General features: G+C 32.6%; 1 protein-coding gene and 1 long non-coding RNA gene across 9 annotated transcripts; both read right to left on the bottom strand.

Annotated features, from left to right (window-relative positions):
• Window positions 1–692: 692 nt before the first annotated feature.
• LOC131660028 (uncharacterized) lies at window positions 693–8136 on the bottom strand. Of its 8 annotated transcripts, XR_009300676.1 has the most exons (7): window positions 6040–8136; window positions 5919–5967; window positions 5790–5819; window positions 5622–5663; window positions 5386–5519; window positions 3563–3707; window positions 693–3486 (listed from the first exon to the last, which is right to left on the bottom strand). It is a non-coding gene; the product is annotated as an uncharacterized LOC131660028 (long non-coding RNA). The 8 variants fall into 8 exon arrangements; XR_009300674.1 differs by having other exon boundaries at window positions 5386–5663; window positions 5790–5967; window positions 6040–6095; window positions 6278–8136; XR_009300675.1 differs by having other exon boundaries at window positions 5919–8136.
• Window positions 8137–8652: 516 nt separating this feature from the next.
• LOC131660029 (alpha-glucosidase-like) lies at window positions 8653–11864 on the bottom strand. The gene is made up of 5 exons (XM_058929144.1): window positions 11592–11864; window positions 10760–11463; window positions 10455–10685; window positions 9728–10374; window positions 8653–9644 (listed from the first exon to the last, which is right to left on the bottom strand). The coding sequence occupies exons 1-5, from the start codon at window positions 11819–11821 to the stop codon at window positions 8844–8846; spliced, it is 2613 nt and encodes an 870-aa protein (XP_058785127.1). The 5' UTR covers window positions 11822–11864; the 3' UTR covers window positions 8653–8843.
• Window positions 11865–14529: the final 2665 nt, after the last annotated feature.

Genomic DNA, 14529 nt, shown 5'->3' on the forward strand with positions numbered 1-14529 from the left:
AACCAATCTTTTAAAGCAAACACTACCAGCCAGTTAAGTTATTTAGATTCTGGTTGTGTTTCATTTACGTCCATGTAGCTTGATAACTATAAATTCATATATCAATACTAGTATTGTGAACTAAAGATTATGGCATAATGCATGGAATTTTTGTATTTATAAAACACACCATAACCATCTTCTCAGGTTCCAATTTCTGAATAAATTAAAGACAATTTATGTATATATCGTAAAAAGTGATTATATCTCCAAATATGATCCTTTAGTTTTGAATGGGCGGGGAATGCATGAAGTTCAAGGCATTCGTTCAATAGACGATGCACAATCTTTGGAAGCAAATGGAAGAAGCAGTGGTTATAGGAGAGCTGCTGCTAGTGATGATTTCATCGTTTCCAAACAAGAAAGTCAGTCCGGTAATTACCAGCAGTGGACTTGGTTATTCAAACGATAATTTACAAAGGAAGTTGTTTCACGATATGAATGATGATTCCTACATGAAAAGGATACTCGAAAGTCCCAAGAGGTAAAAGGAATGAAAAGGATTCATCTTGTTCCTTACTACAACTGATCCGCTGGTTTTTCACTTTGTCTCCTTTGACCCAAGAACTAATATTTTAATTAATATTTTAATTGAATATAAGGGATAAAAGGGTAAAAACCATGGTCATATACATTCATTAAGTCTTATTTAATAGTAAATTTATGCTACTTATGGTGAGTTTGAGGGGGAGCAAATAATATCCTAGAAGATGTTTAGTTCTATGATACTGTGGTGTGACCATATAATATTGTAGCCAAAATTTTCCAAAGGGGGAGTTTCTTAGTTCTGTGTTGGCAACAATTTTGGTAAAACATTCTGCTCAGAAAATGTTATGAATAGTGCTTTGACATATGAGCAAAACATCCTATCCGATTTTAAATGATGTCAAAGTGGATGTCTTAACATTGTTTGCTAAACTAAACTGTGTGTTAGTTTGCGTTTTAAGGATGTGTTTATATAGCCGGTGTTTGTTTGTTTGTTTGTTTGTTTGTTTGTTTGTTGCTTTTGCTTAAACTCAAAAGGAGTTTTTCACGAGCTGTTCCAATAATTTTGGACTAATCATGCCTTGCTTTCACGAAGATAATTATGGGAAGCTTTAAAACATTATTTGAATTTGGCCCAAGCCCATGACATGCACTGCTGCTTTATAAAGACTGGCCAACCCTACTTGTGCCACCTAACTAATTTGAGGAATATGTGTTTATCGTGTTTGAGATTTATGATTTGAATCTCTTGTTATTTGTTACTTGTGATCCACTCTTGTATTGCTTTGATATTAGAGTTGGAGTGTTTTTAGTTGAGTCGTAATTTGTTAATCATCCATATGCTTTTAAGCAAAGGATGATTGTGTGTCTTTGAAGATTGTCTTCTACCATTGATTAATTCTATCGTATTTCACTGTATGTAATTAATGGGATTTAAGGAGGGCCTCATACCTAGGTGAGTCTTAGGTAGAAGTATAGCAAGGGTAGTGATTAAGTGAGTAGATCGTAAACTGTTTATTTGCTGAAGGTGTATGAATTGATTCTATTTAGTGGACTTATCCCTGGCTTGGTAGCCTCCAGAGTAGGTGTTGTTGTACACCGAACTGGGTTAACACTTGCTTGTGTCTCTTTTATTTTGCCTTACTTTTTCTCACCTTGTTCCATATTGGTTAGTTCTCAGATATTTGTGTCGTGACATTTCCTTCGATATCACATATTTGATATCAGAATTTCGGCGAGGATTGGCCAAAATGGAAAGATGCAATTGAAGCAGAATTAAACTCACTCTACAAAAGACAAGTTTTTGGACCTGTAGTCCGAACACCTCAAGGTGTTAAGCCAGTTGGATACAAATGGGGTTTTCGTGCGAAAGCGAAATGAAAATAATGAAATTGTGAGATACAAAGCTCAAATTGTTGCTCAAGGATTTTCGCAAAGACCTTGAATTGATTTTAGGGTTAAATAGCTTTCACCCCCTGCAATAGTAGCGTGTTTTGATTTTCCCCCTATTAAAAAAAATTTAGTCTTCGCCCCTTAGAAAAAAAGATTCTGTTTTCAGACACCCCCTATTCCATGTTTGGCTGATTGGGCGTGCAGAATCTTACTGACTGGGCGCCATATTCCATGTTTGGCTGACTGGGCGTATGACGTGATTGTCTTTGGAAAGCTTGGAAAAATTGCAAATTAATAAGTTGCAAAACCTAGGATTTGAATCCATGTCATAAAGGCAATAGTGCTGCAAACTTACCACCAAACCATGCATGCTTAGTTGTATATATTTGCAACGGAGTTCTATATATTAATGTTCCATTATTTTTCAATAATATATAATTTTTAAAGATACAAATTTAAAATTTTTAAAGGATACAAATTTTTAAAGATAAAAGTCTAATTTGACATGAAAAAAATAAATATTTAAAATTTTAAATAAAGTGAAAGGACTTTTGATAATATAATTGTCAAACCAGTAGGTGAGCTATTGGTCTAATAACAGGAAAAAGTATATATGGCTTTAGATAACACTTTTGATAAAAAGTACTCAATTTTAATGAATGTATCATCCCAGCCACACCTAAGTGATTCAAATGGATTCATTCAGAAAAAAAATGATTTAAGGCTAACACCAGAATATGTATATAGGAAGGATTAAAGCCCTCTCAAAAATTGTCAAAAGACCAAGTTGTTAAAGATTGGAAAGAGACTATGTTCTTAAAGATTGAAAAAACAGTAGCATAGTTTTATCATCACTTACAATTACACTACTATCAGAGTAAATAAATAACATGAGTTCTAAAGTTCTTTTCCTATTAAATGGTGTGTCTACTGCAAGAGTAAATCATATTAACTCAAAAGTATATGCTATTTATACTTTCTATATCTTGTAGGCACTAATAGCATTTCTGATGGGAGCAGTTTGAATGAAACAATTGAGGGGGAAAAATCCTCAATATATTTTAGGGTTAAATATTCGACACCCCTCTGCCATTAGAGCGAGATTCGATTTTGCCCCCCTGAAGTTATTTTTTTACGAAGACACCCTTGTAAAAGTTTTAATCAACTTTTACCACACTCTTTTACTCCACATGCTTACTGGGCTTTGACCCATTGGCTTAGGTGGCTATACAACCTACTCTTCTCCGTGTGGCACTTATAATAGCTATATCATTCAAGACATTTACAGCCTCCATGTACATAGAAGAATATTATAAAGTCAACATAACCAGAGGAAAATATCATGGTTAATTTTGACGATTAACAGCTGACAACTTTAGAAACAAACAATTATTCCTCACCTTGAAATGCTCAGCAACAAGCCACGACTCAAATGATGAGAATAGAAGTGAAGTAGCAATGCCTCCCAAAATACGTCCCAACATCAAAACTCTGTACTGAGGAGAATGTTTGGTGATGCAGCTCGCAATGTAGGTTATGCAATAAGTCACACAAGCTCTCTTCCGACCCCTGATTTCAAAGCAAGTAGCATAAGATACTGAAAAATATGGTAACAAAACAATTAGAAAAAAGAAATGAATCTCACTGTTTGTCAGCCAGAGATCCCACAATTGTTCCAAACAACATTGAAGACCCAAAGCCAGCAATGAAGAGTTGTCCAATATCCCCCTTTCCATATCCATAAGTACTATAAAGATAGTAGACATGTGGACCTTGCAACCAATCACCAGCTATAGCCATAGAAACAGAAACCCATTAGATCACCAAAAACTAACATCTCTTGTAACAATTACAAAGTGGAGAGTTCTCAATCAATTTACACCTGTTTGTCACATAGGATTTGTCACATAATTGATAGATTCCATAAGTTAACTTCATCTACCTCAGTTTTGAATAATCTTCAGGTATGTCCAAAATTTGAAACTACTTGTTTCCTGTTTTAGAATTTGGGTTGATCCTAAACAAAAGGGGAGTTGGATAAAATTAACCAAATTGTGAATCTTGTTTGTTGTTTACGTGATTATGCAATGAAAACTAAATGCCCTGAAGTCAAAAGTGATGTGTCAGTCCCAACGTACTTCTGATACCCTTTATCGCTGGAACTCATGTTGGATCCTGTTATTGTTGCTTCAGGTCAAACGTATCAGAGACAGTCCATCCAAACTTGGCTTGATAGCGGGCTGAATGTTTGTCCCAAGACTCATCAGACACTTAACCATGCAATTCTAATTCCCAATTATACAGTTAAAGCTATGATAGCAAGTTGGTGTGAAGAAAATAACGTCGAAGTTCCCCATCATTCAAAGCAGAGTAATTCTACCCAAAGTTCACCCCCCAAAGATTATTTATTGCATCAACATTTAAATCGGCTCTGTAGTTTCGGTCTTCGCATAGTTGCAATTCCAATTCAAAATCATCTCTTCAAACCGGAAATGCATTTGAAAAGCAAAAGGGTGATGACTTCTCCAGATTAAGCGGTGAAGGTGAGACAGAAATGTTTGAGCAACAATCTCAGGCTCCTTCATGTAGTTATAGCAGAAGTGAGTCATTTTCAAGTTTTATTTCTAGTACTGATTATGTACCATCAGTTTCAAAAAAAGGTGTCACAGATATCAAATAAGCAACCAAAGGTGAGTCATTTTCCTATGTTTTCACCAACATTCCAAGATATATATGTTTATGTATTATAGTTTGATTTTATTATGTTGCAGCTATACTTTGTTCAGAATGTTTGATGATATAGTATTTCTAGCCAAAGGTGGTCTTACAGCATATCATGGTCCTGTGAAAAAAGTGGAAGAATACTTCGTTTCATTAATATTCTTGAAGGTTTAGAGAAACCAACTTCAGGTGTAACTGTTGAAACACTTCCTGGGAGATGGATGCTTCATAATGGATATCCAGTACCAGCGTTCGCCGTTTTGAGTCGAGGAAGGAATGGTTGCCGCTGCGATTTGATCGGAGAAGAGTCGAGGAAGGTGTATGAAGAAGACTAAATATGGAGATGTATGAAGGGAAATTAGAATTTCAAATGCTATTGCCACCTAAGCCAATGGGTCAAAGCCCAATCAACATGTGGAGTAAAAGGGTGTGGTAAAAGTTGATTAAAACTTTTATAAGGGTGTCTTCGTAAAAAAATAACTTCAGGGGGGCAAAACCGAATCTCGTTCTAATTGCAGGGGGATGGTATATATTTAACCCTATATTTTATGAAGCTAAAATACATCGTACCGGATCTAAAAGACATTATTTATGATGTACTGCAATATGGGTCATGATAATAAGTGAAAACTCAATGTTGCTATAGCAGGAAATAAAAGACATTGTTTCTAATTTTGCAGCAGGAAATAAAGCTATATGAAACAATCAATACTGAAAGCAGAATCAAAGAATTTGAGTATTAGTAACCTGAGTGAATGTTGTAAGATGAAAGGAATAAGTAAAACTGAACCATTAAGTGGATGGACCGGCTCCTGTCTCCTTCTCAAGAATCCATAACTCCATACCCAAATTATTGCTCTAACCAAACTGGAAAAGCTCATCTGAAAACAGCTTTTGAAATGCATGGTCCTGTTAGAAATGCATGGTCCGACTAGAAATCAAAATAATTAAGGCAAAATTCTACTAATCATGATAAATCAAACCTATATCTCATCAAAGATGGCTTGTTGAATAATTTTCCATTCCTATTAATAAAAACAAAGAGGAACCATAAATAATTTTTCAGGAAGGATTGAATCATAGATAAAATGAAAATAGATCGAGTGAACAAATATATAACAAATTAGCAAATCTGCAGGGAATGGACTCACTTCTCCTTTCTGCTGCCTCTACTGTCTAACCTACAGGAACAATCCCAAAACTATCAATCCAATTCAGACACGGAAAAGATAATCCAAACGTAACACATGCACATGTTGACATAAATCACACAGTTCAACCTTTGCCCATCATTGAGAAACAACAAGCATTGCAACATTTTTGTCCACTCTGAAAATGAGAAAAAATGCATAACTATGATAATGATATTGTAAACTACTATAACTTTTCTAATGTTATTACCTATACACATGTTGATATTGTAGATAACTCCAAACAGAATTCATTATTGATGTTGGCTATGAATTCATCAGAAAACAACACAATTCAAGTATTAATTCAACTACCAACATGATAATACATGTATTACTTAAACTTTAATGATACAAAGCAAAAACTGGTTTATCAACTCAGATATTTTGGTCCTCAACTCAGACAATGTTGACATTGCTAACTAATTATCAGGAGTAGTACCACATACTCTCTTAAGATTTAGAAAGTTGTTTAATTCCTCCTCCTCATCCTCGAATGAACTTACCGCCTATCAACATTAAGGAAAGTTAAGCGCATAAACAATACAATCAAAGAACAAAACAACCAGGAAAATTAAAAGAATGAGATATGATTACTTTGTTATTATAAGCATTTGTAAGTTTTTATATTAAACTTTCCTTTTTTGCCGCATTGGCTTCATATGGAGGTTTTACTTTTACATTCAAAAGAGGAAAGTTAGAACAGCACATAATAAATTATAAGTCAGAAAAGAAAAAAAAACTATAACAGAAAGATAAAAACACAAAGATACAAATAGGAAGACAAAAAAAGCGCTAGGAGGTCTTTTTCGGCGGAGACCTTTCATCGAACAAGTGGTGAGCAAAGCGCAAAAATTTGATAACGAACAATAACAATCCTTCAGCAATTCACAAACCACAATCTAAGCATTAGTGAGCAACAACAAATCAACACAACAACGAATCCGTAACAGAAATCAGACGAAAAAAGAAGAAGAAGAAGAATACTCGCCGGAAAATCTGAGTGGTCCGATAGCTAAAAAAGATTTTAGAGGATTAATTATGCATGCTTGGGTCCCATCAACTTCCACAGGATGTAACGATGTATTTCTGCTGATAGACTAAGGACAGGTGATCCAAAAAGTTTAATACATTCTTGTTATGGCTACATAGAACAGAACATTACTTCACCGAGTTTGTAAAACTTGGAAATATCATCAATGAACTCAGTTGCATCAATGTTCATTACCATATCATTTGGCACCGTTCTATCAGCAGCATGAGTTTAACAAACAAACAAACAACCATACTCTCTATTACTACTCTCCATTGAAAAACAACACCCTCTAAATACAAAACCATATTTCACATGAGAAATAGAAAACAAAGGGGTTAGTCATTAATTAACCTTGAGACATCCAATGAGATCATCAAACGTGTTAAATGTTGGTAGAAAAATTACAAAGACATCCAATGATAACCATCCATGGTGTTTTGATTGTCCTACAAATTTAAGGCAAGTTTGAGTGCTACTAAAAAATTTACTCCTAAAAGTTAGAGCTATTTCTCTCTTTGCGTCATGGCCGTTGTGGAACTCATACCTATCACAAGTAATATCTCTCTATAACCCATTAGTATGAGATGAAAGCATCCAACATAACTTACGGAGCAAAGCCAAATTTACCAAGAGAATATTCCTGACTCCCAACCCACATCACCACTTAAATTTAGTAAGAACTAATCAACAAATCTAAGATATCTTATAATCACCTTTCACCCCCTCCCCACAAGAATCTCTTACGAATCCTCACAATTTTATTCGAAATCCTAGCCGTCGTCAAAACAAACGAGAGATATAAAACTGAAATAGAATTAAAAACCTAATTCAGCAAAGTAAATCTCCCTCTATACTAACATACCTATGTCACCATACCATGTAAGAATCTTTCTAGATAATCTCTTAGAAAAATTATCCATATTCAGTTTACATATAATAAGGGTATCATGCACTTACTAAAGAATAGAAACCACCAGATTAAATGAACCAAACCGTAAACCCTGAGAACAACTACAAGTTCACAACCCAAGAAAACATATCACTTAAGCCCTTAATCATTAACAAAAATAAATAAAAAAAGTTTCAACAAGTCACCTTGCTTCAAACCTCTCTCTTAATACTAATTTCATTAGTCTGACATCTATTAACCAACATAAATAGGTTACCAGAAAAAACAAAATCAAAACATCAATCAAATAATTCAAAAAAAAAAAAACTCCAACTCACCGAGATACAAGCCTCCTGACCTAAGTGTGTGTAAGTTAGTAATACTTTCACCCTTAGCTGAGAGGCTTGCAAAGATCAAAATATAACTTAAAAAACTTTTAAACAACTTTGATTATATCTTTTAAATAATGAGTTCAATGTAGTTAAAAAACACTGATGATTAATATGTAGGTTGTTTTTCAAATAAAATTTAAATGTTCAACTTAATCATGTACTAAGAGATTGTAAATTTGGAACAAAGGTGTTTGAGTTATCATTTGTTATTTAGCAGTGGGTTCACACAATGGACCCAACTCTCTAGCTTCCATTTTTGTGATTTATGAATCAACCGAACTCTGTGGGTATTATGTCTTTTAATTTATGAACGGACCCATCTCAATGACATTATAGATATACACCATAAGTATTGAATTCAAACTCATAGGTCTTCACATTAAGGTATTACCTATGAGGAAGCATGCCATAATGATTTCTTTTATGCTTACCCTTTTTCTCAAACTCATACTCTTATTTTACTTTTAAGCTTGCACTACTTGGAATGATAAGAAGCCGTTGCCAACATTAAAGTCTAACATGAAAATTTTATAGAAGTCTCATACTAAAATATTACAAATATTTTTATTTAAAATATTTAAAGGAGTTTTATAATTAAGCACACAGATACTAACTTATTCTCATAGATAATATTTAGAACAAGAACTCTTCAAAGAAGTAAAACTAAGCATAGATTGCATCTTCAAAGTTCCATTCTATCATATTTTTGTCTCCACCTTAAATTCTTCACCAATAAGCTGTTTCAAATTTGAAACTTCCACAGTAACAAACTCAAATGACCTCTCATTCTTTGGTATCCCCAAGAAAGTAACCTTTTCAATGATCCATTTTTGGTCCAATGCAAATTTTCCATTTGTAACATTTGATCTAACAGAAACACTATTGTTATGCAATGCACCATAAAATCTCACAAGTGTCCACTGCTCTTTCTCTTGTATATCAACAGCTTCACCATCATCCAAATAAACATGTCCATAACTATTTCCATTTCCATTCAAAACAATCACAAGTTCAAATGCAGTGTTCCGAGCCACTTTCGTTGTCATTGCTTCACCTTGTAAGGCCAAAATGTTACCTTCTCCAACATGCACATTTATGTGATCAGATGGTGCATCTAGTGTGACATGTTTACCTAATTCCGCATTCACCGAGTTTGAGAAATTAAAAAGATCAAACCAATTTCCTTTAGGAAAGTATGCATCAACGGTCACTGCACCGGATTGTAGCACAGGTGAGACTAGAACTCCTTTGCCTAGTAGAAACTGTGAGTTTATTTCATATGTTGCACTATCCTCGGGGAATGAAAAGAATAGCGGCCTCGCCATAGGTGTCCCTTTTGTGTTTGATTCATACATTAGTGTGTAGAAATAAGGAAGAAGGCGATAACGAAGGCCAAGCACTTTTCGAGCTGATGCTGCAACTGAATCCCAAAGGTAAAGCTCCTGACTGATGGTCTTGTTATCTGAATGATCTCTTGCAAACGGGTAAAAGGCTCCTAACTATACATTAAAGAAAATAAAAAGTACGTATTAGATATGCATAAATCATAATACAATTTTGAGGAGGAATTAATGTTTGTTACCTGGATCCAGCGACGACAAAGCTCTTCAGTAGTGTTACCTCTGAAGCCGCATATATCTGCGCCAACCATTGGCATTCCAAAGATTCCAGAGTTCAACATGGATGGAATTGAGTATGCTAAATCATTCCATGTAGCAGCATTATCTCCTGTCCAATGAGCCGCATACTTTCCCGAGCTTACGAAAGTTGATCTACTCAAAATGAATGGCCTTTTACCAGTTATACTCACCAAAGCCTTGTTAGTTGCTTTAGATTCAAGTAATCCATTCAAATTATGTGAATCATACTCAGTGATATTACCATAATGTAAGGATGTTGCTGGAACTGTTTTGTTGTTAATCGGCCGTCGAACTCCATTACTGTTAATTTTGTAGGGAGGGTTGTCAAGATTAGAATGTGGAGTGGCATCAGAAATTATGAAATTTGCAAACTCATTCATGTCAAGCCAAAGACCATCAAAAGGAAGAAGTTCCCTAAACAATTTGATTTCATCACCCCAAAATTCTTGACTATGAGGGTTAAGAAAATCAGGATAGTAAACTGGTCCAGGCCAAACTTCTCCTTGATAGTTGATTCCATTTCTCTTTATGTAAATATCAGCTTGTAAACCTCTAACATAGGTTGCATATGTGTTATTCACATTGATACCTGTGTGCAAAATTTTCCTCAAATCAATGAAATATGTATAAATGCCAAAAATAGGCTATGGTCTTAGAAAAATTAGGTACCTGGATCCAAGATAGGTACATATTTCTGGTCATTTTTGTGAAGTGTATCGACAAAATTTCTCATCTTTTCTACCGGAAAATGAACAGGATCGAGTGTGAAATCTTTAAATTTATCCATGTAATCGATATCTGTCCACATAACTTCAAGAGGTATCCCAGCTTTCGCATAGTTGGTTACCACACCTTGCAGATCACTTACATTCTTGTAGCCCCATTTACATTGATGAAAACCTTCACAACGAGTTAACGATTAGCAAAAGAAATCGAGCATGAATAGAAGGACAAAAAAAGGGTGTTGAACTTACCAAAAGACCAATAAGGCACAGGAGCAGGTCTACCAATGAGTTGAGTGTACTGATCCAAAACCGATTCAGGAGAAGAGCCAGCAAAGAAATAGAAATCAAAAACACCACCAATAGCCTTATAAGTAACACGATCACCGCTATAAACAACATCCATTCCATTACTGTTAAGCAGCAAAACTCCATGTGTGGTTCCACTTTTCACTCTTCCATCAGATGAACCCTTTCTCACATCTAAGTAAAAAGGGTGAGAGCCATAAAGGTTCACATCAACATGGAAACTAGCAATATCTTTATTCCAAAGAGTGAATGTTTGGTTTGGTTGTAACTTGAAGGAACTCTTTGTGTGCTCTCCGAAACCATACAGAGAAGCTCTTTTTGATGGTAGAGAGGAAGAAACTTGCAAGTATTGATCTTTGAATACTAGAAACGTTTCGGGGTTTAAAGGCTTTTGTGGTAAAGTATTAAAAATTATATCTTTGTTGGATTTGCGTGAGATGGTGAAACCAAACGGGGTTGTTTTGTGGAGTGTGAAGACAAGGTCTGAATCTGGATGTGTGAGGATGTGTTTTGAGTTTTTAGGATTTTGGAAGATAAAAGAGTGAGATAGAGATGATGAGTCTCTAGAAATCACTTGTTGTGGAATTTCCCATCTTTGATTATTTGAATCAGTGATCCTTACTCTTAGTCTATCTTTGGTCTCAAAACTGCAATTCATAATTAAAAAAGAAAAGTTAATAATACAATCATATGATTATGTTTGTTGAGACAAGAAAATAACATTGAACTATGATTATATTTGTTGAAACAAGAAAATAACACTAAACATAATCACCTAGCAGTGAGGTTGAGGAATGGAATGTCAATTCCATAAACAGAAGATGATTTGATGAGTTTAAGGTTAGCAATCAAAGAGCTTGATGTGGGGTTATTTGTTACACTTGTGATTTTATAGCCATAACCAACTTGTGAATCTCCCACAGTTTGAGAAATGATTATGGAAATAATGAAAAACAAGATTAAAGTTGGTAGTGGAGTAGTTTGAATTCTAGAATTTGTAACCATTTTGATATGAGTTTATGAGAACTTCTAAGGTTGATGAGAAATATGCATGATAGATCCTCTATATATAGTGAAAACAAATTTACCATAGTGAGATTTATTAAATAATCAAGGTTAATTTATATTTTAATTGGATACAACTGTATGATACTTTTCTTTCTTAATTTGAGCATTTTATTAGATGAGCGTGAGGAGATAACAACTAGTAGTAATTGCAAGCGAATAGTAAATGCATGAATTTAGAAAATATCTTACCGATTGTGTTTCCAATACACTATTGAACAAATTGGCTCCATAAAATAATTGAAGTTTAACGTTCACTTTTACTTTGGCATACAAAATAGATTTTTCTTACGTAATTGTTATTTTTTTAATAATAACTATAGCATATAATTTAATTACGTACCGTATACTGTATACTATATAGTATATTGGCAAATAAAAACTTAATATCATTTTTTAAAAATATTTATTTATTTGTTACATTCTATTCTATATTTCTATTATAATTATTACATTATCAAAAAATTATTTTAAAATAATTTTAACTTTTAACATTTTTTTAATGTAATTTTTATTGTATAAATTACTGCTCCATATCTAAATTGTTATTTTATATTTTATTTATAACAATGAAAATATATCAATAGTTGATATGAATAACTAAATATAAAAGAATTAATTTTGAAAAATATTAAATGTGGGATAAAACATTTTTTTTAAACAAGGGTTTTATTAGTTTCTTACCTTTAAATATAGAGGAAACAAGTAATAGCATGCAAAATGGTTTAATTAATGTGGTATTGCAGAACAATGTTCCGGAAGGTGGTTTTTAAAAAAAAAAAAAACGTGAGTTATTATTAAAATAAACGGAACCACGTGTCAAAGTCTAATTAGACTATTAAGGATCACACAGATTGTGCATAGATATGAACTAGAAAATCACATTTCTCCTTTCTTAACTAGTTTTGTTTTAATTAATCTTTTTCTTTTTCTCATCTTTGCATCAAATTTTGAAATAATAAAAATCGTACTATTTTGTATAATTTCTCGTAATTACTTTGGTCAGATTCTCACGTAACAATTTTTTTCTATTGCTGTATACAAACCCTAATATGTCTCCTTTCATAGACTAGTGTTGGACCACTGTTTACAAACCCTAATATATTTATTTTCTATCTCTAGTTACATTTGCACCATTAATATAAACGGATAATAATGATAAGATCACTGACTGTTTACAAGATATTGCAATTTTACTATCTTGACTTTTTCTCGAAATTTGTCTATCAGACAAAACCAGTATTTGTTCAGAAATATACCATAGTTGTCAAAATTATTTCTTTAAAACACCATATAAATAAGAATTCCATCACTTTAAAACACTTCCAACAAATTATTTCTAATAACATTGTCTATTTAAAGTTGGTAACCGTATCACAATAAAAATAAAAAATTTGCATAAAAAGTAGTATCAAACTATTAGAAAATATGTTCAATATTATTATTATTGATCAATTGTTTTAATTAATTTAATATAATTAAACTTTTTATATTTATGAATTGATTTTTAAAAATATTTAATTGTAAGATTTAAATATCTAAAGATCAATTATGAAGATCAATTATTTTAAACTATATTGACTATTTGTTTATATAAGAACGAGCAAAAGACATATTAAAAATCAAAATGTTAACAAATGATACATTTTATATTTTATTTTCCATTAACACATTCTACTTTGATTGCTTAACCAATGTCACAAGTTGACATATATTTTCCTATTATTACTATTTAAAACATTGCCAACCATGGTGAAAGGAATCTCCAAATATTTATTTTAAAGAAAAAACAATCAACCTTTTCAAATTATATCCTCAATGATATAGTAAATGTACAGTTTTCTTCATAAGATTTTTCCAAAAAATAGATATCTAAATTGCTTTAAAAGTTCATAGAAAATTATAAGGTTAGACAAAAATGACGTCTAACCTATTACTTTTAAAATATTTATACTTATCTCTACAATAAATTTTGTAGTGTGAACATTAGAAATAAGTAAAAAAAAAATCTAAAATGAAATCGTAAATACCAAAATTACCAAATATTCAATAAATCATAATTAAATTAGTTTTATGAAAATCCACACACACTTGGCTCCACCATACACAAAGTTCTATGTAGAATAGTTGATCCAGGAATCATTTTAGCAAAATGTGTAACATACATAAAAATGTTTGAGTCCCATTTATATTAACAATAATGCTCAGTTTCCTTATCATTGCAATTATGTAGATAAAGGATATGGTAACTTAAAAAATGAGGGCCCAGTTGAGTCCTTTATGGGTGGATCATCAAATTTAACCGTGAGATTAAACAAATCACAATATACTATTAAATCATTGTTGTTAGGTATTGCCAAATTTAGCTAGACTCACTTTCAACTTTAGTTGTATGATTAAATATTCTTTAGAGAGAATTTTGAGAAATTTTATTTGGACTGAAAACTTGAATAACAAAAAACTAGTTATAACTTGGGGGCATGGAGTGAAAGAGTTATTACTTAATTTTAAGTTAGAATAAAAGTCTTATTTTATAGGACAGATTTACTCGTTTAATTGTATTAAGTAGATGGTTATGCTATGCATTTAGTTGTTAAAATATATTATTGAAATTAATAAAGGGCTACTTTAAGGTATGTCTGAATTAA

This window comes from Vicia villosa, linkage group LG3, assembly GCF_029867415.1.
Source record: "Vicia villosa cultivar HV-30 ecotype Madison, WI linkage group LG3, Vvil1.0, whole genome shotgun sequence".
NCBI classification, from domain to species: domain Eukaryota; kingdom Viridiplantae; phylum Streptophyta; class Magnoliopsida; order Fabales; family Fabaceae; genus Vicia; species Vicia villosa.

Excerpts from the sequence above, each read along its gene's own strand:
- LOC131660029 (XM_058929144.1), bottom strand. The coding sequence starts at position 11,821 with ATGGTTACAAATTCTAGAATTCAAACTACTCCACTACCAACTTTAATC. Across the intron at positions 10,686-10,759 it reads TGTGCCTTATTGGTCTTTTG|GTTTTCATCAATGTAAATGG; the intron begins GTAAGTTCAACA and ends CTCGTTGTGAAG. Across the intron at positions 10,375-10,454 it reads TGTACCTATCTTGGATCCAG|GTATCAATGTGAATAACACA; the intron begins GTACCTAATTTT and ends TTTTGCACACAG.